Source organism: Nyctibius grandis, chromosome 10, assembly GCF_013368605.1.
Source record: "Nyctibius grandis isolate bNycGra1 chromosome 10, bNycGra1.pri, whole genome shotgun sequence".
Lineage (NCBI taxonomy): Eukaryota > Metazoa > Chordata > Aves > Nyctibiiformes > Nyctibiidae > Nyctibius > Nyctibius grandis.
This window is the reverse complement of record NC_090667.1, coordinates 26,843,412-26,867,084: the sequence shown is the minus strand read 5'-3', so window position 1 is coordinate 26,867,084 and position 23,673 is coordinate 26,843,412. Positions and strand designations below refer to the sequence as shown.

The 23,673-nt window shown below is 41.8% G+C and overlaps 1 protein-coding gene across 1 annotated transcript in view; it reads right to left on the bottom strand.

Annotated features, from left to right (window-relative positions):
- Positions 1 to 23,673, bottom strand: part of PTPRG (protein tyrosine phosphatase receptor type G) — a 408,111-nt gene that overhangs the window by 89,467 nt on the left and 294,971 nt on the right. The window contains exons 7-8 of the mRNA XM_068408918.1: positions 12,334 to 12,491; positions 7,379 to 7,571 (exon numbers count right to left, since the gene is read on the bottom strand). Of these exons, the coding sequence (XP_068265019.1) occupies positions 7,379 to 7,571; positions 12,334 to 12,491 (351 nt within the window). The remainder of the gene's footprint in view (positions 1 to 7,378; positions 7,572 to 12,333; positions 12,492 to 23,673) is intronic.

The following is a 23,673-nucleotide window of genomic DNA, read 5'->3' as shown; positions in this document are numbered from 1 at the left end:
TCGGATTCAATCTCGGAGTTCAGCGAGGGCTGTGCTCCCAAAGGATAACAAATAGACTACGAGGATCATACGCAGAGACAACACAGGCTTTAATACATGGAAAAGTGCTAAGAGGCATACTTACAACATCTTCCCCCTTCTCCTTTTACTAAACGTTTGCAATTTTTTTGCTTTGCTTTAGTGTACGTTGTTAACTTCTCAGAGTGCTTATAAATGACATTATTAATATATAAGGATAATTGCTTTAAAGAGAAGCATGCGTTTTTCCTTTACCTTTGCCTGCACTTTGCCAGCAGGCATTCGCAGGCTCTGGAGCATGCCGTACACACAAATATTTGTGTTGATCTACTTCAATCCACAGGCAGAATGTAGCTAGGAGACAGACTATTTATCTTCCCTGCTCTTACCTTTCACTACGCTTCAAACAGACAGGGTTGTTTCTTAAGGTGTGAGGGACACCGACAGACCCCGCGCTTGTTTTACGAGCCTGTGAAATAACCTCACGAGCAAACTGGCATGCGGGGCGCTTCCGACGGAGGGGCTCTGGGCGGGCTGGGGTTTGCCCCTCTGCTGCCTGCCCACTGCCCGACGTGAACGCACAACCAGCATTTGGATTCATTCCTGTATGGCTCGCTTTGTAGCATTTGAGTTTCCATGGCATCACAGCAACAGACCCTGTTTTACTAAAAGGTATGGACCATGTGTTTTACTACTTTGTGTTTGAGCACAAATATTTCATGTATTTCATAAATACCATTCTAGAGCTGTGGCCTGAATCATCAGCGGGTGCACATCAGCCTTGTGCCATCAGATGCCATGCTAGGCTGATGCCTGCCAAGAATCTGCCCCACAACTTTTGTGTTTATATTGCACACACCGAAGGTGATTTGACTTTAAAATGTACACTCGTGTCCTTATTTATACAGTGCATCTGAGGCAACATGTGTGATCACATTCAGCAGGACGTGCTGCATCAACAGGGGGAGAAAAGGAGGATTTCCTGCCAGAAGGACATGTATTTGCCACGGTAGCCAAGCTGCCCTTTCCAATGTCCTGGCAAGGGTTTCTTGGACTGGGGAGCATAGGAAGAACAAGCCAACAGGGCAGGTAGAGCATCCTGATACATGCCTGAGGGATGCCCAAAATCAGACTGGGAAAGCAGCTTCCCATTCACAGCTTCTGGAGGCTCTTTCCAACACAAGGGATGAGCTGCAGGCACTCACGGTCCAAAGTACTGTCAAGACTGAAATTAAACCCAGTGCTTCTGTGGACCAAACAGCTGGAGTGGTAGGTAGGCAGTGCAGAAAGGAATTCCCTGCAGGTGGAAATGGAAAAAATCATCAAGCTCCCTTACAAGTACTCAGCTCTTCCAGCTTTAGTGGCAGCTGTGAACTCAAACCACACTTAAACTTTCTCACACTGAATTCCTCTTGCTCTTTTGGTTTGGGACCTTTATAATCTGTAAATAAGTGAAAGCAATTACTTATTGTTCATTAACGAATCTACTGGTAAGCTGTCCACTACGTTCAGGCACAGACATGCACTGCTCACATTACAACCACATGGAAGTTACTACAGGTGAAAATAGAAGCCTGCAGAACAGAGGCTCTGCAAGGGAAAGCATGAGACCTATGCCAGGTATATGTATCACACCATTTTGTACCTGATTTGCTCTCAAAATGGATCAGTTTTTTTTCCTGAAATGCTTTGCCTTCCACCTGACTGATCTGAGACTCTTCGGAAGGCAGCAGCCTGCCCTTTCCTGCTTTTGCATGACGTGCTCCAACACAACCGCATACATGAGGACCCAGCATTGCAGAGCAAGACACAGATGAGGTGGAAGGGATCAGATATGCAGAAGGGGCACACTGATTTCTGCCTAAAATGTGATTACAGCAGGTACTTGAGGGGCACGTCAAAAGACACTCTCACAGCAATAGGTGAGTACATTTACTTGGAGCACTGAGGCAGTGGCAGCCGGGCAGGTCTATAGTGCAAAGAAGATGCAGGGCAAGCAATTAACAGCACGGTGTTACCACCCTCAAGTGCAACCTTTTGCACTGAGCCAGCGTGTTTCATCGGTAGAAATCCTAATAATGATACATAGATTCATCTGCACCAGCACACTGTAGCAGGGCACTGACCTGACTAAAGTACACAGTCCATGAAAGCGGAATGGAATAGGGAAAGGATAATCTTCATAACAAAATGAAATCAAAAAAGAAATCCAAGGAAACCAGGAAGGAGTTGTTAATCTATGAAGAAATCATAGTGATGTCACTGCACTGAGTCTCCAGAAGAGCTCAGACTTTGGATGCTGCTGCAGTGGAGATGCACTCCAACACGAGGATGCCATGCTGTGCAGGAACGGCAATACTTTTGTAGGAGGCCTGAGTTTGATTTCTGATGCCAGGAGCCATGAAATAGTGAATATGAACTAACTTGCTTTGCTTGAGCAGTGCTGTACCATTGGCTGCAGGTTGGTAGCTGCAGCAGTACCTCCAGTGCAAAGAATACAGGAGGGAAAATCCAAATATCTTCTATCCACATTTTAGTTCCTTTAAGTTACAAGGACTTCCAAACTGTGTATCACTACCACTTAACAAGGAACAGTAAGAAAAATGCTCACCTGTACACTATTAGAGAAATGTCCCAGCTGTTAAGGTAGAGTCCAAAGCTAAGTAAGTTTTACTAGAGTGAATTTATGACTGCTCATTATTTAACTTAGTCTAGGATCATAATTAAAGATGGTACTCTAAAGCAAATTCCCACTGATGGGAAACAGCATCATTTGAGACTCCAGCAAAGAGTAATCAGACACCTTTGGGGAAGTAATCAGGCATCTGTGAAAGAAAACTCTGATGTCAAGAGCCCCTCACATGGGATGCTTGTTTGAGTGTTGTGAGGCTTGCAGCACGTTTAATGAGACAGAAAGGTTAAAGGGGTTTTTTTTCAGTGTTAAAAAACATAAAGAGAAAGAAACAACATTTGATGGTCCTAAACAGCAGCAAAATAAAATGGGCAAATAGTGTTGCACATGGCGTACATCCTGAAACAAGGAAATGAAACACCTTTTCCTCCTGAGCTTCCATCCCTACACCTTTACTGAAGCAGGTAATGTTTTGTAAATATATCTCTACTTGATGGGACAACATGTAAAAGTAGTGAAGAACACGCAGAGTTAGGTCCTTGAATTAGATGGACTTTTATGTAAGAAATCTGTTTATTTGTCCGTGAAGAGCAATGTACACCACTAAACTGATAAATAATTAGCAATCCCTCTAGCATAACTGCTTGAAAGCAGCCCATGAAAAGGCAGGAGCACAATATGTGATGTGACAGAGCAACACAGTCCTGAGCCACAGAGGACAGGCCAGAGAAGAAAGGAGGCAACTTTAACAGAGATGCTCACATGCAAAAAATCAAACACTGCCACTGATAATTACAGGATCTGATGAATATTTTACAAATACATTCTTGGTTTACTACGTCTGTACAGAGAACCTCTAATTTTGCAAAACTTCGTATAAATCAGTACTGTAACACTGGTAAGCCCTCTTGTTAAATTTTACAGGCCTGATGATCTGCATGATTTAACAACATGATCCACTGTATATCTTGAATCTCTGAAAGTTTCACCTTCTTAAAAAATATTGTTGTCTGAAGGTTTATTATCAATCTACCAGTTGCTGCAATTACATAGCTGAACAGTACTTATCCTGAATGGTGTATTTCAGAAATAAGATATTTAAAAATGATCTGTATGGTTTCTTGAAACAGCTCCAGGGTCAACTTAAGAATTAAGCTCGGCTCATGGGCTCTGATTCAGCAAAGGTCTTATGCATATGCTTTTATTCCAGGCATACAAGCAGTCCTCAAGAGAACTGTTTTAAATCAGCTTTTGCCAACAGGAGGAAGGAATGAGATAATGGAACCAAAGAAAACTTGTCTTGCTATATACTGACACAAAAGGAAAACTGGAGTTTTCACTCCCAAGTGAAAAGTTAGCTCTCTACACTATTTCAAATTAGCTAAAGTATTTTCAGCATCTTGTATTCTGATGATCGAAAACACCACCTCTCCCTTCATTGCCTCTTTAAAATTAAAAAAAAGAGGAGGGAGAGGAGAGTAACTGCAAAACAAAAGGCTGGTAGCATTCATATTGGCTAACAACCTGGATCCAAATGCACTGATAGTTTTGGATGACCTAAAATAGCCTTTCCCAGAAGACATTTTATTTACTAAATGCCACCACTTACAGAGCTTTGCTAAGGAAATACTCAGAGGACTGGCATAAAGTGAGAAATAGTTTTCCTCCAGTGTATCTCCAGGTTATGCTACCGGTCACGGTTCTGTGACCTGAGATAGCTTTGATAGCTGGGAGAAAAGACATTCCTGTTTGGTGCCAAGCTGTTTAGGATAGCATGTTTGTCAATGGACAACTGCAGAGCTCCATCGCTTTGTGCCGATCTGAAACTCCCTGTACACTGGGGAATTCTGAAAATTATTCTGAACATTATGCAAATTGTTCTGGGCACATTTTCCTCCAAAATAAGAAAGGCTTACATAACGAATGCTACACTGTTTTCTAGATTAGCAATACTGCCCACAGACTTAATAGAGTGTGACAGAGGAAACAAATAGCAAAAATTCACACCGACAAACAAATCCAAACTTCCCCTCCAGAGCTGAAGGCCATCACAAACCATATCACCTTGCAGCAAGTAAAAGACACATTTTTGTGACCTTGCCTTTTTCTACAACCCACAAATCTAAGCACAGGGAGGGTAGACAGGAGCCAACATGTCACAGCCATTGGTCACATTGCTTAATGCAATGTGGAACGCACTGAGATGCAACCATGAGGTGTGCAGAAGAATCTGCATAAAATACATTTGTTATGCTAAGCCTACACTCTTATATTTGTATGCTAGACTGTCTGGCTGAGAAGCACTCCGTGCACTCGGCTCCTCAGTACTTTTGCATGAATGACACTATATAAAGAGGTACTGTATTTACTAGCTGAATAAACAATAGGTTTTGCTTTCACTCAAGTATTATGACTTCAACTCATTTTATTTATATGTCAGTAGTTCAGAATGTGCAGTGGACCAGGCACATCATCCCTGTTCACCTTTGTCAAAGAAGGGGTCAGAAACATCCACGTTGTTATATCTCTGGAACAGCTATAACTCATCCCTGTAACCTTTGGAGGATACACTACAATCCATTTTGTGTTAGCAACACTGCAGCAACCTATTTATTTTCAAGTTAATGAAAAAAATGCACCTATTTGCAGTGTCCCCTAGTGTGCACACAACCCAAGAAGTGACAAGTTGACAGAGCTGGTACAAAAAGACTGGCTGCTCAGACATTAGCCTCCGATAGCAAAAGCTTAAGGGAAAAAAAATCACCAACTTGAGCATCATCCCTGCCATTAGATGGCATGTTGAACGTTGTCAGATCACGGGAAATGGGGGAAATACATGTCCCCCACCAGTGGGTCTCTCTTGAGCATGTCGTAAGCTCAAATTCCCAGGCAGGCACGAGTACAGAGCATTACAGTACCTGGACACGATGGGAGAGGACCCAGAGAGAACCTGCTCAGGAAACCAGTCCCCAAGCACGTAAGGTGTCAACCACCCAGGCACCAAGCTATCTAAACGTGGACTAACGTTTGTGCAGCTCCCTTGCTCCTGTAGACTGGTTCATATCACGTGAACTAAGCCGTGTGCGCTTGGTTGAATCTGGGCCTTAGAGTTCTTGAAGACCAAAGTCAGTGTGAATCTTTCCAGTCAAACAAGAGCTCCTTCGGTATCAACACTTCCAACTTCAAGATCAGCCCATTAACTACAGACCTTAGCATCTGTAATGCTCTGTCAAAATTGGGGGTTTCAGGTATTTACTATGGGGGTGAAAAATTACCTAAAGCATTTTTATAATCTTAAAAAACATCCAGTGAGGCAAGGAATATGCAGGCACGTGGCCAAAGCAGTAAAATCTTCTTGAATATTACACCACTTGTACCAGAGGTACTTTGGCTGCACTCAAAATAAAAACTAGTCAGTTTTGTCACTTTTAACATAATGTAACCTATTAACTTTCATCACTGTTCTGGGTAAGTAATATGTACACAGGATATAACTGAAGAAATAAATATTGACACATGTTGCTGTTAAAACACTGATTGAAAACTACAGGCCAGAGCATCAGAGCGTAGCAGGGTTTCTTCATTCCCAAGATCTCCTTCTCACTTCTCATGTAAATTCTCCGTCCCAAGGCTGCCTTTAATGTACGTGAGGTTTGTGTACGTGTATATTTTATATATATAAATACGCACGCTCACAGAATAATGAGCCCTGAGAAACACACTCTTCCAGCACTCTCTTGGGAGGGTGAGGTTGCTGAACGCAGCTGTTTTCATGATTCACGCCCTCTAAAAACTACGCGCTCCGTGCCTGGCCAGGTGAAAATGCCAGGTACAAAAGGGAAGCTTGTAAATCTGCTTAGCTGTTTCCTTCTGGCAAACTGCCCCCCTCCTCTTTACCTCTACCCAGAACTGGTTAGGCACCAAGCACTTCTCAAGACTGAAGACTGGGAAGTACATGTCATTCCTCCTACCTATAAATAACACCATTCAATAAAATAAAGGCAAATAAAGGTAGTATATGATATTTATTTCTAGTCTTTTTTTTTTTCCAGTACACATTTCTCTCAGAATTTTTGATGTGCTCCTCTAGCCAAGGCTGTCTGTGCCAACACGACGACTGCAACTTCCCTCCCACCCCCCTCCATCCAGCTCATTATCCAGCGTCTGACAGAAGCAAACACCAGCTGCTCTACAAAAAGGCACATGAAACACTTCAGCAATACATTAGAAAATCACCTGCCTATAAGGAAGAGGCTTTTTCCCCCATGTCACCATTACCAACAGAATGATACAAATGTTCAATTAAAAGATCGATGGCTCTTCAAAAGTCTTGTTACTGTAAAAATGAAACCCATAACCACATCTGGATACTCTATTCCCATTCAAACACCCAATGAGTCAGTGCTAATGGGGCTGAAATTTTACCTCTGACCTTGTCCCTTCATGTTTCCCTTTTGTCAGGCATCTCTAAGGCCCTACAGCCAGTCGGCAGAAACAGGGACATTGCCAGATGGAGACTCACATATTCTGGGGCTTTACTGCCATGGCACCTTGTGACAGCGAGTTTCACACAGGATTAGTTTATCTATTGACACACACCAACAAGGAATGCCTGCGTACACTGTATTATTTCTTTGGTAGCTCACAGCTGTCCTCGATACCATTTGATGACAAAGTAGAAAAAATTTCTCCTATTAGTCAAGAGCAAAATTCATAAGTGTAATCTACCTTTGGAAGCTTCTGTGCCGAGTGGATTTTCCAAGATGTCTGTCATATCTTGGCTCCAAGCATCCTTCACGGCAGACTTAGACACCTTCCTGTTGTTCAGGCTTTGCTGTGGTCGGAAGTTATTCCTCAGGTACTCCACGGACTTGACGTGGTCTTGCTGTTCGGTGGTGAATATGGAGTAAAACGCCTCCAGCTGATCGCAGCCATCATGGCAGAGGAGAGAAAGGACATTAATTAGAAAAACAATGTGGTGAAATCCGGGTGGCTGATAAGAAAGTAAAATGGCAGGAAGTAAAATGTTGATGCCAAGACTGATAAACCACATGGGAAGTTAGGCTGCCCACTGAAATCACTGCCAACCGTCTTATCTCAGCACAGTGCTTATCCTGCCCAACAAGGGAGAAGGCCTTCTTGCAACCTGTGGATGTCTGTCATGGGCAAGGAAACATTTGCCCTTAGACCCCTTGTCTGGAAAGATTTAGTGTGTGACACAGCCACGCCAAACCCTCCTCACCACTGGCACCGTTTGTTTCACAGTATTGTGTAAAAAGCTGCTTTGAGGTCATTCCACCCCAAGAACCTTCTCCAGGACAGGGCAAAGCTACCTTATCTCTGAATACCTTACGAAGTTTAGCTGCCAGGCTAAGCTTTACAGACAGCTCCTGCAGCACTTCTGCAAGGTCCCTGCAGCTGTCATACCTTTACAGGATGGACACCCAAACCCATGAGCTGGCTTGCCCAGGACCAGGTCAGTAGCAGAGTGTAGCAATCTCAGGACTACTAGCTCCAAGTGCCCTGACATCCCTACCAGCCACTGTTCCCTCTGATACCTAACTACAGGGTGAGAAAAAAATAACACAGAATAACTTTATTTAAGCACAGTTAGCATATACCCCTCTGTGAATAAGTTTCCTCTGTTGGATTCAGATCTGAGCTATTTTTAATAAAATGTATTAACTTGTAAGAAAGAACTGTAATTAGAAAACTTTTCTGTTACTTCGTATCTCAGTATTTCTTAGAAAGAAATTTCTAGCAAACTAAGGTGAAAATATTTTCCACTAATGTTTTTCTCACAGCTGTCAAGGTCAGTACAGCATTTACTAATAGCTTGTTATCGTTCAGGTCAAGAACTAGAATTAGTTATGTTGCTTCTGGAAAGACTGAGCAAGACAGAGCAGAGAAGGATTCAGTCCTGATATTGTTTACATCAACATCAATTACATATATTGATAGTACGGATTTGGAGAGTACAGAATCTGGCCCAAGACTTTAAAAAGGGACTTGAATGACACTCAGCGCTTAATGACGGGTCACTTTGAAGCTACACCCTTTTCATTAAGTGCATCTGCTCTAAAAGCTACGGAGAAGCGTGTGAGTGTCCTGAAACTTGCAACTAGGAAAAATTATCACTGCAGCCTCAGTTGATAGTACTGATAAAAATAATCAAAGGAAGGTGCAACAGAGCAGTTAATCAGCCTCCACTGAACCAAAGAGGCACTCACTACCTTTATTTAATTTCCTTTCAAACCAGGAATCTGAACCCCCTTTTGCTGTTGCTGTCCAGCTCGCCCAGTCTGCTGGGCTTGACAGTCCTAGTTATTAGGCTTAAATCTGTAAAACTTCTCTGAGCCCCAGGGCAGCAGAGTCACTTTTTACACATTTCATTTCAAAAGTAAGTCCCCTTGGAGTGGGCGGTGCTTTGAGCTGACTAAAGGAGATATGTATAGGAATGCTATCACTGGGAGCAGCGCATGGGTAGCGGGAGGGAGAAAGGATGGACCACACAGCTCTAACCCTGAGTTTGGTGGCTTTGCACTAAAACACACAACCAAGGGAACTGAGTCCTGCTACAGGCAGTCACCTCCAAGATAACAGCACAACTCAGGCTTGTACATTTTTAGCAGTAGCTTCCCCCTAATCACAACTACTTTTACTGTCCAAGCAGGGAAACTGAGGCAGAGGGACAGCAGGTGACCAGCAGGGAAGGGTGACAGCCAGTGACCAGGTCCCACTGTAGGCAGGGAGCTCAGGTACCGCTTCTAGTCTTGCAGGTAGGATTTAAACTGTAATTTTTTTGCATCTTAGATGAATGCCCTATTCCCCGGTTCTCAGCTGCGATTCTCTCTCTGATTCTTCAGAGAAACATCTTGAAAAATCTTGAAAACTGTTGCCTAATTATTAGCAGGAGCCCTTCAGAAGCATTGATGGATGGGTTAAAAAAGGAGTAAAGGGACTATCATCTCACACTTTTGTCTTAAGAAAAAACCCAACAGAGGATCCTGCTATGCCCTTCTATGAACGCACAGACCAAATCTCTTGTGAATATTTACGTTTCTTTTGCACTTCATGCACTGGAAGCAGTTTTAATGAAGCCAGCTAACAGGGCTTAAGGTTACTTTATAAAAGCTCAAGAACTTGGGTAGCAACTGCTCCTCTGAAGTCAAGTCTCTAGGCTTATACTTCCATGACATTAATTGAATTTTTAAACTTTCAGAGAGAACTTTTAAAATATTTTCTTCTGCCATGCTACCTTGGGGAGGTATAATTGCATTTTAACAACTGCCAATTCAAATATGATTTTTAACCTTCCCCTTTTTATGTGTTGAAGTATATATAAGTCATTTCAACTTCATTTTTACTATAAAAATATTAACTACCACAAATGAGAAACTAATTTAGCTATAGCTGCCAGAAAAAAAAAAAAGCTGCAGTCAAGGAGCTACATTCATGCTCTTCAAGGAGTACAAGTGCTCCCATTCAGAAGAAGAAATGAAAAGCTGTTATAAGACCATTGTAGATACAGGGAAACCTGATCTAAAACTCCGAGTCAAGTAATTACAAACCATTAAAGCCTGATGTGCAGTTTTCTAAGGGCTGGATATACAAATGGCAATTAAAAATACTGAAACCGTTATAAGCACAATGAGATACTCTGAGGTATGCATTATGAGAGATAATTCCATGCTTTGGGTCATTGAATGCACTTAGCTTTACAATGCATCTGCAGGGTGACACGGCTTGTCCTGTTTTATTGTCTAATTATTGAGAAAGATGACGATGATGGAGCACTGAGAGTAAAATAGAGGAGCCTCCACAAATGGACCACTTCAGTACTGTCCTTTTCACAGCAAGGTATTTTGTACAAAAGCAAGCATTTAATTGGAACAGCAACAAAGCTTAAACAATATCACTTTCCTCTGGGATTACTGACTGCTTCATGGGGTTTGTGATAAAGAAGGTTAAACTATGGCAATGGATTATATGGCACTGCTTCTGTTAGAGGAACAAATAATAATCATAGCAATGGCAGGGTGGCAGGCTCTTCAAATACACCCATCTAGAGCTGCCAAGGGGAAGAATACTATTATTTATTCCACATGTGTTGTAGTATCAATGAAAGTCTGTCTACACACAGAATTCCTAGCCCTTCAACCACACATGCATGCACAAAGCAGCACAATGCCCAATTTTAAAGGCTTGTCTTGGCACAGTTGCTATTGTACAGCACAGGAAAGAAGCTATGCCAGGATAAAGTACCTTTATACCATTATAATTGTGGCCATAATTGGTATTTACCGGTTTACTTGCATTTGTTAAAAAAGAAAAAGAAAAAATGCAGCCATGACCCACCTGATGTGTATACAGGGTATAAAACAGCGTGGGCCAGGCCTCGCAGCCACCAAATAATAAACAGTAAACTTACTGATGTAGTGAAAAGCTACAAGGGATTGCAAGTATCCTGCAGGCAAGGACAGAATTCAAAATGATCTCGACTATCAGAGAAATAGCCTGAAAAAAGCAAAGGGTCCGATTCAACAGGGACGATGTGCAAAGAGTCCCACGCTTCGGCCAGCACCGTGGGCAGCACGAACACGTGATGTGCTCAGCGCTGCTGGAGAGAGCTCCGGGGAAAGCCTCTAGCAAAGGGGATCCTGCTGACCAGGAGCTGAACACAGGCAATAACGTCATGCTTTTGTGAAAAAGGCAAAATAACACCAGCATGGGTAGCCAGACACATGAATCCTGCCATGTCCCTCAGCCTCAGGAGGGCCCCAGCTGAAGCGCTGTGACTGGTTTTGAACGTGGCACTTCAAAAAAAGATGAGTCTACAGGAGAAGCAATGGGATCTAGAAAACATGAAAAAAAGCCTGAAGCAGGGGTACGGCGATTGCCTTCCATCCTTTTGAAATCTTTGAGAAGCAGCGTCTGTCAGTCAGGATCACCCAGTGAACTATTCACTTATGCTTTACAGAATTAGGCTATCTAAAAAGCTTTTTTTCAGTGGCTTAGGCCAGACAAATAAAAGGAAAGACTAACTCCAGTAGGACGGCTTTCTAAAGACAACAATCTTACCATGTCAAAATATACTTTACTGGTAAACATCTGAATCCCATCCAGCCATTACTTTCTCGGGAGCATTCTTCTCCAGACAAATCCCAGACATTGCGTCTATTTGCATTAAAAGCTTCTATGTGCTAATTTTAAAGACATGTGCACCAGCTCTCTGAGCACATAATGGCAGCTTTACTGTGTTATAAAAACAGTTAAGCATGGAGAATTAATGGAAAGATGTCTTTTCTAATGTAATTAGTTCAAATTACTAAATCTGAGCAGAACTGAAATCACTCACTTTACTTTGAAAAGAAAGTTTCAATTAAAAAGAATAAAAAGGAACTCCATGTAAATATTTACACCATAGCTTAATTTAATCTTAACAAAAACAATACCAAATAAATCATTGAAAGGAAACTGGGTTTCATGTTGTACTGTCTTCTTAAGACTGATGGCTCATGTTCAGAAACAATATTACTTAAGAGAAACAAAAAAAAACGCCGACACTTCCTTTTTTGTCAACAGAAAAATTTTTGTCCTCAAAATTAAAACGGCAGGTTTTGAAAACACTGTCTTAAAGAGGGCAAATCAAAAGATGGACTTCACTAACAAAATAAACACACCTGATGGTAAGAAATGGGAACAGGCTTCCGAAAAACGATCCACTCCACGATCTCGCTACACGGAGGAGTAGTCAGAGAACCTGCGTAGCGGTAGTAACTCCCCAGCGATGTCGGTAGAAGGTCCCTCAGCACAAAGGGATCCAGAAAGGTCTCCTTCTCTGCGGGGAAGATTGACAGGCAGAATTACACTTTTTTTTTTAACGTGTCTTTAAAACAGACATCACATTGATAGGCAGCCTAACAAGGTGTAATGGCAACAACATATTTTATCATATGTATATAATGAAAGATGAAAACACCCTATCAGGAAGGCTCTGTAAGAGCTGATGCGTTGATTTTTAAAAGAGCAGCCAAAACGCTAGTCAATCCTATACTGAACACGCACGCTCCTTATTTTGAATGTGTGCAGGTGTGAAATGCCCTTGTTATCCCACTGGTTTATGTTAGTATAGAAATAAAACCGTATGCAGTAGTTTCTGCACTCAGTAAATGGCTCTTCAGCTTGATGGCAGTACAGGTTCGCCAAGACCCAGCAGGGGTACAGCTGGGCTGCAGTGGTCCTGCTTGCTGCTGCCCCACCAAAGAGAATCGGGTAGCGTAGCCATCCCATCCCCACCAGTGGGGGAAAGGGATACAGGAGCGGGGTCAGTCCCTCCCGGGTTGCTGAGATGGTGGAGGCAGAGCCATGCTGCTCAGCCAAACTTCTCTGGTAGCTGCCGGGGGACGAGCTGAGGAGCAAGGCCGCAGGGCACCTCTGAAGCTCAACGCAGCACTCAAAGCAGCATCCAGCCAGTGCTTGTTCGCGACTGCCTGCACCCGGCCATGCAGGCACTGCCAGGGGTGCTGTTAAATGCAGCACAGCACCAGAAATATGTTTCAGAGGTAAAACCGCTGCCTCTTCTCCCTAACCCAAGAAACTCCTTCCCAGGGACAACAGTCTGGAGACAAACTCCTCTGAGAAGCTCCTTGGACAGCCTGAAATGCAAACCTAAGCATTGAAAGCATTCAACTTCAAGCAACAGTGACAAGTTGGTAATATTTAACACTGTGAAGAAAAATAAATAAATGAAAGGAGGGAACAGCTGCAGGCAAGACAATGTCCCTGCCATCCCTGAGCACCTATCCTCTGCAATTTACGTTGGCTCACAGGCCGAAGCTCCCTCTCAGCCTGTGCAAAGGTGTTCATGGCCTCAGGGCATGCTGACACGCCAGGCTCTCCCATACATCTCTATTCCTCACTTTCGATATTCTTCATGCCTCAAACAAGAGTCCACATTTGGGTACCAGGAACTCTTCTCTCTCTGTCTCATCAGAGCAGCTAAGCAAGCCCGCTCCCCCCGCAGCAGAGAGGAGAAGCAGGTAGGCTGGTGACTGACATACACATCTTCCAAAGTCAGAAGGAAAAGAAAAAGGATAAAGTCTGCAGAATTCACTTCCACAGCATCCCACAGTTTTCTAGAAGTCTTCGTCAAATCAAGAGCTGCCTATACCTCTGAGCAGCAGTTTGATAATCCGTCAGGGGGATTTTTTTCCCCACTGCTGCTGCAAGGTGCAAATACATGACGCACTTCAAACATCTTCTATTCTTCTGCACAATATCAACAGGTGTGCAATGTTTTCATAGCCTTTAGCATTCCAAAATATGAGTAATTCTATTAAAGTCAAAGTATACATTGTAACAGAATACTGCAATCTCTTCATTAACAATTTCTTTCCTTGTAATCCAAGCAGATATCAACCACTTCTGCATCTCCAAAAAGGAAACAAACAAATAATAAAACACATTTTTTCCTATTCATTGCATACCTCTGGGGAAAAAGTGTGCTTAGATAACAAATAGTAAAATACATATGATTGGCCAAACTTCAAAGATATTCTAATCAAGAAGTCATAATCACAGCAAAAGGTCGTATTTAATTTGATTGGCTTATTTTTATGCATAAAAAATTGGTTAGAAAAACTGCAAACTCAGTCACAGGATTTGATTTCCAAATGTAGCACACACACATCTTCACAGCGAAATGATACCGGTTTTCTATTTGAGAAACCGTCTCTCTCTGTATGGAAGCTGAGCACACAGTGGACCGTTACGAATCTGAGAGTATTTGAACATGGAAACGTTCTCTTTGCGTTAAGAGCCAATGACTATATATGAAATCGATGGGAGGTAGAGACACATTTTGAAAAGAGCTTTCCTCTTGTATTTAAGAAAAAATGCTTCTGTTAAAATTAACAATTTAACTATTTTTAACTTTTATAATCTTTTATTTAGAATGGTGGAATCACTTAAGATGCTGGATAAACATTTTGTGAGAAACCGAGAATATGGAGTGTCCCTTTATCAAAGGATGGCAGGAGAACGAAGCTCATTTTACACTTTCAAGGATTTTTGTGCCATATGCTGACAATATTGTGTTTTAATAATTAATTGTTCATCAAAGGAAAAGATGAAGAACAGGGATGCTAAATTCAAAGTTATTCAAATTGCAAAAATGAATAATGCATGACTTTTATATTAAATACACACTGTATTAAGTAGTCTACATTTCATCCAACTCTGTCTTTCATTTTTAAACATTTTGAACTACAATATGAATAATCAGTCAAGGGAAGCTTATTTAGACAGAGAAATACCTTATTTGAATGCAAACTGAAAGTATGCAACTATGATTGAATTTTGGTTATCAATTAGGGAAGGTTTTTTCCTAAGCATTTGGAAAGTCATAGTCAGCTGTGAAAAAGAATATTTCTTGAGGAAAAAGTACCTTTGCTAATACACAGTTTAAGTAGGGCAGGGTGTACTCGATCTCATTTTTCATGGCTACAAGCAACGCTTTAAGTTTTCATTAAAAATACATATAATTGGATTAAAATGACTACTAAAATAGATGATAATCAATTGATTATGCTTTAATAACCTAACACTTTTGGAAACAGATCATTCATTTGTATCACTTCCATCTAGATGCACGGTGCAGAGTTTTAGAAAACAGAGTCACGAATAGATCCTCACATGAAGCTTCAAGAAAAAGGGACTTAGAAATTTGGGATTCTACTTCCCAAATCCTTCAAGAGCATATAGAAACAGTAAATGCCATGAAGTTATGTTCCTAAGGGCTTGAGACACTTTTGAAAATGGGATTTTGAAGTCATGTCACTTTTAACATTTCAACCTTAAATAGGTTATTGTTGTTGGTAAAACTGTAAGGAGAATAATTTGCAAGCTAAGCAACAGCATTCACTGAATATGGTAGAAATATTTTATATACATACACACATATATGTGTATATATATATATAATTCCTACTAAACGGAAAAGAACAAGGTTGGAAATAATATCAAACCTTTCTTTACTGTCTTTTATGACCAGCTCCTATTTCCAGTGCTTGGGATGGGCACAAATTGCGCCCAGAAGGCAGGGAACAGACTGAGCAGGGTGAGGAGCTTCTAGGAGGGAGACAGTGGACAAGGCTGGGAATGATGTGATCTACAAGGCAGCATTTGCTGACAGGTACTGGGAAATAACTGGCAGACAAAAGCAATAAAATGCACCAAGGAAAACATGTGTTGACCTGCAAATACCTGTGAACCACTGCAAGCAATGCTGCAAAACTGATCCATGAGCCACCTACTTGTTCTTACACTTAAACCAGAGCCCTACACCGAAGCAGTCTCTTCTGCTGCTCCTTGTTCTACTCCTACCTCAGCACCCAAATGCAGACGAGCACCCAAGCATAAAAATCAAGAATCAGGAAATCAGAGCCCCAGAGACTGTGACCCTAACGACAGGCCCTCGAACTCAGGAGCACTCCTCTGGGAAAGCACCAACAAACGTGCTGCGGCCACCACTCCCAGGCAACACAGAAAAGAGCAGCACCCGAAACATCCACTGAGATGCCCACTAATGCAGTACAGACAATTTTATCAACAGTTAACTAACAGCAATACTCTGTTTACAGCATCAAGGCTCGTAAAAAAGTGTTCACTCTAATATTTCCAAAGGAAAAATCAGCAAGTCCCACAGATTTGTTGTTGACAATTAAGACAATGAACGTGACATTTAAACTACCGAGTGTTCCACAGCATAAAAGCACAATATTGTATTTCAACTCTTACATTCACAAAAAACAATTAACAGAGCCAGCTGGTAACATATTTGACCTTCTGATACAACATTCGTGTCTACCTCTTGGTCCTTCTCCCACAACAGCAGTGTGAAAAGTCACACCCAGTATATTCTTTGTTTGGGCTGGTAAATCTCCCCACTGTTTTGCACGGGGCCAAGGGCCATTTTTTGTACAACCCAATGCAAAGGCAGACAAATTGCAGGCATGCTTTAAAAAGCTGACCTATTTACACTCTTTATTTGTCAAGACATCACCACTAGAAGTGAAGTAATACTGAATTGTGCCAAACAGTTTTCCAAGCAGAGGAAAAAATCAGATCTTAAAAGAGATACCAGTAGTGGATCTCCACCAACTACTGCAGTTTTCACAAGATGATGCCAATAAATATTATATTGCAAGAGCCATCAGTCGAACATTTTGAGTTCAAGGACTGACTTGCTAAAAATATATTCTGTAAAACGCTGGATAAAGATAGACTTGAATGTTAACCAAATTGCTGTAGAGAAAGAGGCTTCTTGAGATACGCAGGTAAACAGCACAAAACTATCTGTGATCAAAACCCTTTTTAAATCTAACAGGAACTTGGATTTGAGATCACAAGAAAATAACTAAACGCCAAGTCCATTTATATCTCATGGAATGCTTTGGGACTTTCATCATGTTTTTCTGTAAGAAAACAGGAACTTGGCTGCATTGAAAACAATATCTTAAAATGAGCTTATTTCCAAAATTAACGTATGTGCAATGCCTGATAGGTGGAAACGTTACCCAGCTACACTTTGAATAACTGAAATCTGCAATACCAATATGAAGAGCTTTGAAAGTTTCCCAAATTTGTTAAACAACATTACTGCCAATTTCATTTTCACAATGAGCCAAGTCATACTAAAGCTTCTGCATTCAAACATGTAAAAAGCAAACACATAAAAATAATCCAAAGGACACCATGCCGCACACCCACTGAGCCAGAACTCCCCAGATAAAGCAGGCTGCACACCAGAGCCAGGGACCAAACTCGTGGTGGTGATTTTAAAGATGATTACAGTATTATATGTTACTTTAACTGAAAAGATCAGCAGATGAGTACTTGCTGTGTAAATCCAGCACAAAGAGCAGTTTCTGACAGTCCTCTGTACTCAGGGTAATTCTTGTCATTTATTGTGCAATTATTTTTCTCACTTTTATTTAGTTTTTTTAAAAAACAGACCCTCTGCTGAACAATGTAAGGAACCATAAGGACACAGAAAGCACAGCATGGTGGGGAGGAAGGCAATGAGATAATAACACAGTCCTGAAGACTAATTTAATCTGAGGCAACCAGTGAGTGGTACAAAAAAAAGCAGGAAAGGATAAAAGGCAAGTCTCCTATGCAAAAAAAAAATTGAAGCTGAACATTTCCATGCCAGGTGTTGGTCTCAGGCTTAATTTTTCTCACTCCCTCTCTTAAACCAGCTTAGAAGGAAAAAGTTTAGCTGGGGAGTAGAGGTCTTAACTTTACTTCTTAAAGAAGTAAAAAATAATTCTGAGCCTTTAATGCTTAAGCACTGCAGATGCAGAGTGTGGCAGAGTGGCTGTTGCCATTCTAGACTGGGTTGAGACTTCAGGTTTCGCAAAACCTAACCCAAGGCAGAGGTACATGTGGAGACAAGGCTGGAGGGACATGGAAACTAAGAAATACAGAATGGGCACCAGTGACAGAAGGAAAAAGAAACTATGACAAGGCGGTTAGAGAAGAGGATCCCTGGCGCAAGCTGGACCCTGGCAGAGGTAGGGCAAAGCGAGGCAGGAGCGGCCAGAGGAGCGTGGGCTGGTCACATCTGCTCCAGCGGAGCCACAGCAAAACCGCACATTCTCAGACGTCACCACCCTTCTCTTCTCAGCAAACGTCCTCAAAACCCGCCAGCAAAGCACCCAGCTCCGTCCCTCTGCAGGTGCTTTGTTCATATTCAGCATCAACATTAATTCTTAACTTTTAACAACTGCAATCTTCTTTTTGTTAGTTTGAATTAGTTTTTCTGTGCAATATATTAATTCTATATCAGCTCACTGGTCTTTTCTCAGCTGTGACCAGCACTGCCTTCCACAGAGCAGACAGGTGAAGGACCAGAGATTTCCAACACTTCCATCATTTATTCTTTTAAATGATACAGACCCCTGCAGCTATGCACAGAGCTGCCCTACATAAAGGTGTGAACTTATCACCTCTGCTCTCATCTTCATTTCCCACTTCCCTCCTCCTCCCCTTTGCTCCACAGCAATCGTGTTCTGGCCCCTTTCACAAGGCTACTCTGTGAACACAAGAACAGATCAGAAAACAAAAGAATGTATCCAGATCACCCCTGAGGAAAAAGAAACGCTCCTCCACATTTCCTTCTCAGTTTAACACATCGCACTGCTCTCCCTTTGATGGCCTCCCTTGTTCCAAATTGGGCTGCTGCTTCTTCAAAGTTTTACTTTAAAAGATGAGGTCCCACGGTATCACATCTCACCCTCACCCCTCTCCTCTGCCTTTCTTTGCTACAACCCCTGGATACTTGCTGCAGAAAGCAAACAGCTTGTCAGGTGGTGTTATGGTTAAAGTTAAAAACAAAAGAAAAAAACCTGTCATGCTGCTAATGGTGTTTTCTTGTTGTTGTGCCTTCTGGTGTGATAGGGTAACTAACACTGTCTGGATTGCTTCCTTTTTAGTGCTGATTTATATTAACAGGTTATTCACTGCCTTTTGCCTAGGACAACTGGAGAGATGTGCAACATATTTATTCCCAATCCTTTTTCATTATTAAAACAATTCTGTTTCCACTGTATTTTGGTACCGTTGCCCCAGCAGCCCCTGAAATTTTGGTGGTCACCACCAACTTGCCTGAACATGTCTTGTCCATCTTGAGGGAGACCCAAGATCACACTCTGCTCCATGCTGAGCCTCAGTTATGGCATTTTAATAATACAAAGGCAGAAGAAAAAAGCAAGATTTTTTTTCCAAACTCCCTTTTAAATAAACAAAGGTTCCTCTCTTCCCCTTACCCCATGTTCACAAACAAGCAACAGATGCCATTGATTCACTTTGTACCTAAGCTTTTGATCTGGCTGCACTTTGATTTTCACTGCTCACTTTTGACAAGGAAGGGAATAAGAGCCCCATTTTTGTTACATTAATAGAGGCTTTTCTGCTGTGGTAATTTATTTGTGCTCTGCTAATAATTTCTGCTGATCCGTGTAGATTCTTGGTGACAGACACAGAGAACAGGACAGAGTGACAAAACATAGTTTCCATCACCCTGAAAGATTTTCCAGGGGCCTGGGGTAGCGTGGGCTGCTGCTCCCTCTGACAACTATTTGCTGCATTGTAGAACAGGACTGTGCTGAGCACCCGTGCCCAGGCTGGGAGAGGGCAAACGCTGCGCAGCCTCCAGCCCTGAGAGCTGTCCTCAGGACTGACATTGGGGAAGGACATCCATTTTAACGTCTTTCAGGCAGCTGGTAAGAACAAGGAAAAGGCACCTCTAAGCGGCTTACATACAAAATGGTACTAAAAAGGGCAAGTCAAAGAGAGCAGAGGTGGGAAACAGCAAAATTTCTATGCAATAGCTCCATCCTGCTAGGTGCTCCTCTGAGATCTTGCTGAAGCAGAGGAGACAGCTTTTGTTGGCAGACAAAAGCTTTAGTAGCCATTTTAATGCAAATCAACTGTATAAGACATAACCTGGTATTTCGCATTCTCCTATTCCCACAAGGGCACAATCATTCTCTCTGAGGCCCCAGGAGCCTCCTCAGCCCTGACACAAGAGTGGCTCTGTCCTGCCCTGTGCTCCTCAGCATCACGAGGAAGGACGAGGAGCAGAGAGGGGCTCAAGGCAGGGCACTCAGCCAAGCACACAGCAGCAAAACAGAGGCAGAAAAGTCTGATTCGCAGCACCGCGACTGGCCCACGTGTGGGGCAAGTGCAGCCAGGCACTAGTGACTTCATTGCTTTACCTAATGACCCAACTTCAGCTAAGGACGTGCATCATCCCACCAGCACCAGCAGCTTTCATGATGAGAAGAGTGTTAGAAGAGGAGCTGAAAAAGACCCCCAGCTGTCAGAGCTGAAAGACACTGGCAAGTCGGCATCAGAAAATTCGTATCACACCTGCCCATATTCCCATCCCCTCAGCAGAGGAGGGCTGCACGCTTCCAGCTGTCAGTCCCTGGTGGGCTCCGTGGCAGACGCACACTTGCCGGGCGCTTTGCGGCAGGGAAAGCAGGAGTGAGAATAGCAGGCGCCTCGCTGGTGGGAGGTGTGACAAATCCTTGGCAGAGCACAAAACTGAAAGCAATTTTAAAATCAGCAACAGGCATCTGACAGCTCTGAAAAGAGCCTCCTTGGCGTTCATGTGCCTTTACAATGCTCTGCGAGGATGGACGCAGGAGCTGGGTAGCGTGGACGTGATGGGAACGTACTGTTCGGCAGGAAGATGTGGGGCAAACCCGAAAGCTTTATCATTGATCCAAACATTGTTAGGTGGTTTGGTACATCACTGATTTTCCTTCCAGCTATGAAACTTTATATGGCTGTTCATGTAAAATTAAGCTTAATGTGGCATTAAGATTCTACAAAATTATGCCTGGAGATGAGGAAACAAAGTGAACTCTGAGTAGAGACTAAACCTGTATTGATTTTTATGTGTGCATTTCTCTATCATTGTTACTAAACTGGTGACACTGTGAAGGGCACAATTATTTATGTTCCATCAAATTAGTAATTAATTCAAATCCCTGACGAAATCTCAAGCAAAAATTGCTTTCACTTCCACAGAAAGTCCTTCTGATACTTAAATTGATCACTTACCCCTGGAAGGGCACTGTAACAACACAAGAACTTCACAGAAAAAATGAAAAGCTATGCAAGAAAAAATAAAAACCAGCTCACCACTCATCAGTACTATCCCTACATCTAACTGAGGGTCACTGGATCTGTCACCATCATGGGGACAGGCCAGCGTGGGTGCCCTATACAGCATAGTGCAGAGTGGAGTTCCCATATAGGACCAGGCCTTCTCGTACCACCACAAGGAAAATGAAGACATGAGGATGATGATGAATGTTTGTATGGGTGTGTAATTTCCTCTTTGAAAACTGAATGATTGTGAGGAAGGAGGGTTCAGCACAACTCAGGAAGGATGCTCTGCCAGTTGGAGAGGGATACAGAAAACCAAGGAAATCTTACTTAAATAGGCGTGTTGAGATGAAGCACATGGGAGGAGCAAAGCTGAGGGGCTGGTGATCTCTCCAGCCAGCAAAGGATATACAAAAATGATCTAATTTAAAAGCAAGGTAGTTACCTCAACATTTATTTGTATTCTTGATTTCTACATTATAGGCATGTGCCTCTGTATTGTGATGACCACCTAAAACCAACATGGACATGGAAATGTTATAAAATGCAGAGAAACTTAAAGTTTCAATTTTGCCTTTCTCCAGTTCCTTTTGTTGGATCCCTGCTTGATCCAACAACTCTATCCAAAAACCACAAGAGTTTTCCACTGTATTTCAGCCAAAAAGTCCATGTTGCCTTAGGGTCCCCATTGAATGCAGCCAAATGGAAGGCAGGAAGAACCTTTTCAGATAAATTCATAAAAATGTGCTCATGTAAGTAAATTACATCAAGAAAAGAAACGAGAGTGTCTGGAATAAAAGCTCACATCTTTACTGTTATTCTATATAATAACATTAAAAGAGAGATACGATATGAGAATTCTTCACTGAAGCGTTCCGTCAATATTTAAGTTAAAGAGAACAATTTCTTTGAACAACTACTTTGTAGGAGGAACTTCCCTTACTCTAGCCACCAAAAGAATCTTAGAAAAGGTCTTTAATCAGGGCCTTTGAAACAGGAAGGAAAGCCAGATTTTCCTCTTTTTCTTCCTTAATGTTTTGAAAAGGAAACAAGCTATTGAAATATATCGAGCAATTTCCTTTACTTGAAACACGAGCAGCCTTCTGTGCATTGTGAGCAAAACAAAAATAAACGCCTTTTATCCACCCAGATTTTGCTGTGGGTAGGCAGCACCAAGACGGACTAATCATTATGTGGTCAGGTAATCACAGCCTCGGGACCGTGTCACATCCTACCCAAACAATTATTTTGGGGAATGGAATAATACTCTTAGGAGACACTGGTGTGATTATCTACTAGCGGCTATTTTGGCTGCAGCAGTGAGGGGCAAGAGGGGGAGCAGAAAAAAAAAAATGAAGAGATGTCTGCTTGCAGGGGGTAGAAAGTCTTGAAATAGAAGGCAGGTAGAAAACGAAGCTTAAAAGAGATTCTGGTCCAGTTAAATGGCAGCTTGACTTCAGTGCCAAATTACATAGCCACTGAAAAATCCTTGCAGCCCAACTTGTCCTCGCTTTATTTTTGCTAGCCTGTTTTGTTACCCAGTGGGAGCTAGATAATAACATCTGTTTTTGTGGAAAATCACACATTTTTTCAGCTCAGTGTGTTGTTTTTATTTCACAGCAGAACACTGCAATTTATAAACAGCAAAAGCTATGGAAAACTCTCTAAATGAAGGACTTTATGGTATGTTATCATTTAACCCCTATTTTTCACTTTCTTTGGATTTATTGGTGTTCCCAGTTGCAATGTTAAATGACTCTGAAAGTAGAGCAATTAATCCAAAATCCTATTTGTTTTAATCTAACACTGTCAACTAGTTTTAGGTTTGCAGTCAAGAGGAAAAAAAATGTTTGTTAAGCTCTACAGAACTAGCTAATGTCTAAAGACAATCCTTGGAAAAGGTGCAAAGATGTTTTATCACAGCACTATAGATGGGACAGAGATTTATTATAGTACCTAGCACCATTCCAGCAGATGCCTTTTGAATTACAATGAGATTATTAAAACTTTACAAATCATTATATTAAAACCTGACAAGAGTACTTTGGGAACTGGAGCATCTTGATGTCATTGCTAATGACGCATTAACCGTGATAAGGTTTCAGGAAAATTCCTAAGTAAAAACTGGTTATAAAGATATAAAACATATTAATATTTATTTCAGTACCTGCTATAAGTTCAAGGATAATAGGTTTATATGCATCAGAACAGCCGAATGATCATATTTATGTCAGCATTAGAAAGATGTTCATCTGCTGCAAAGTTTAATTAATTTTCATAGATAGTTAATTTTCTGTTTCATTATCAGCTCCCTAAATTTGAAAGACAAATAATTTATA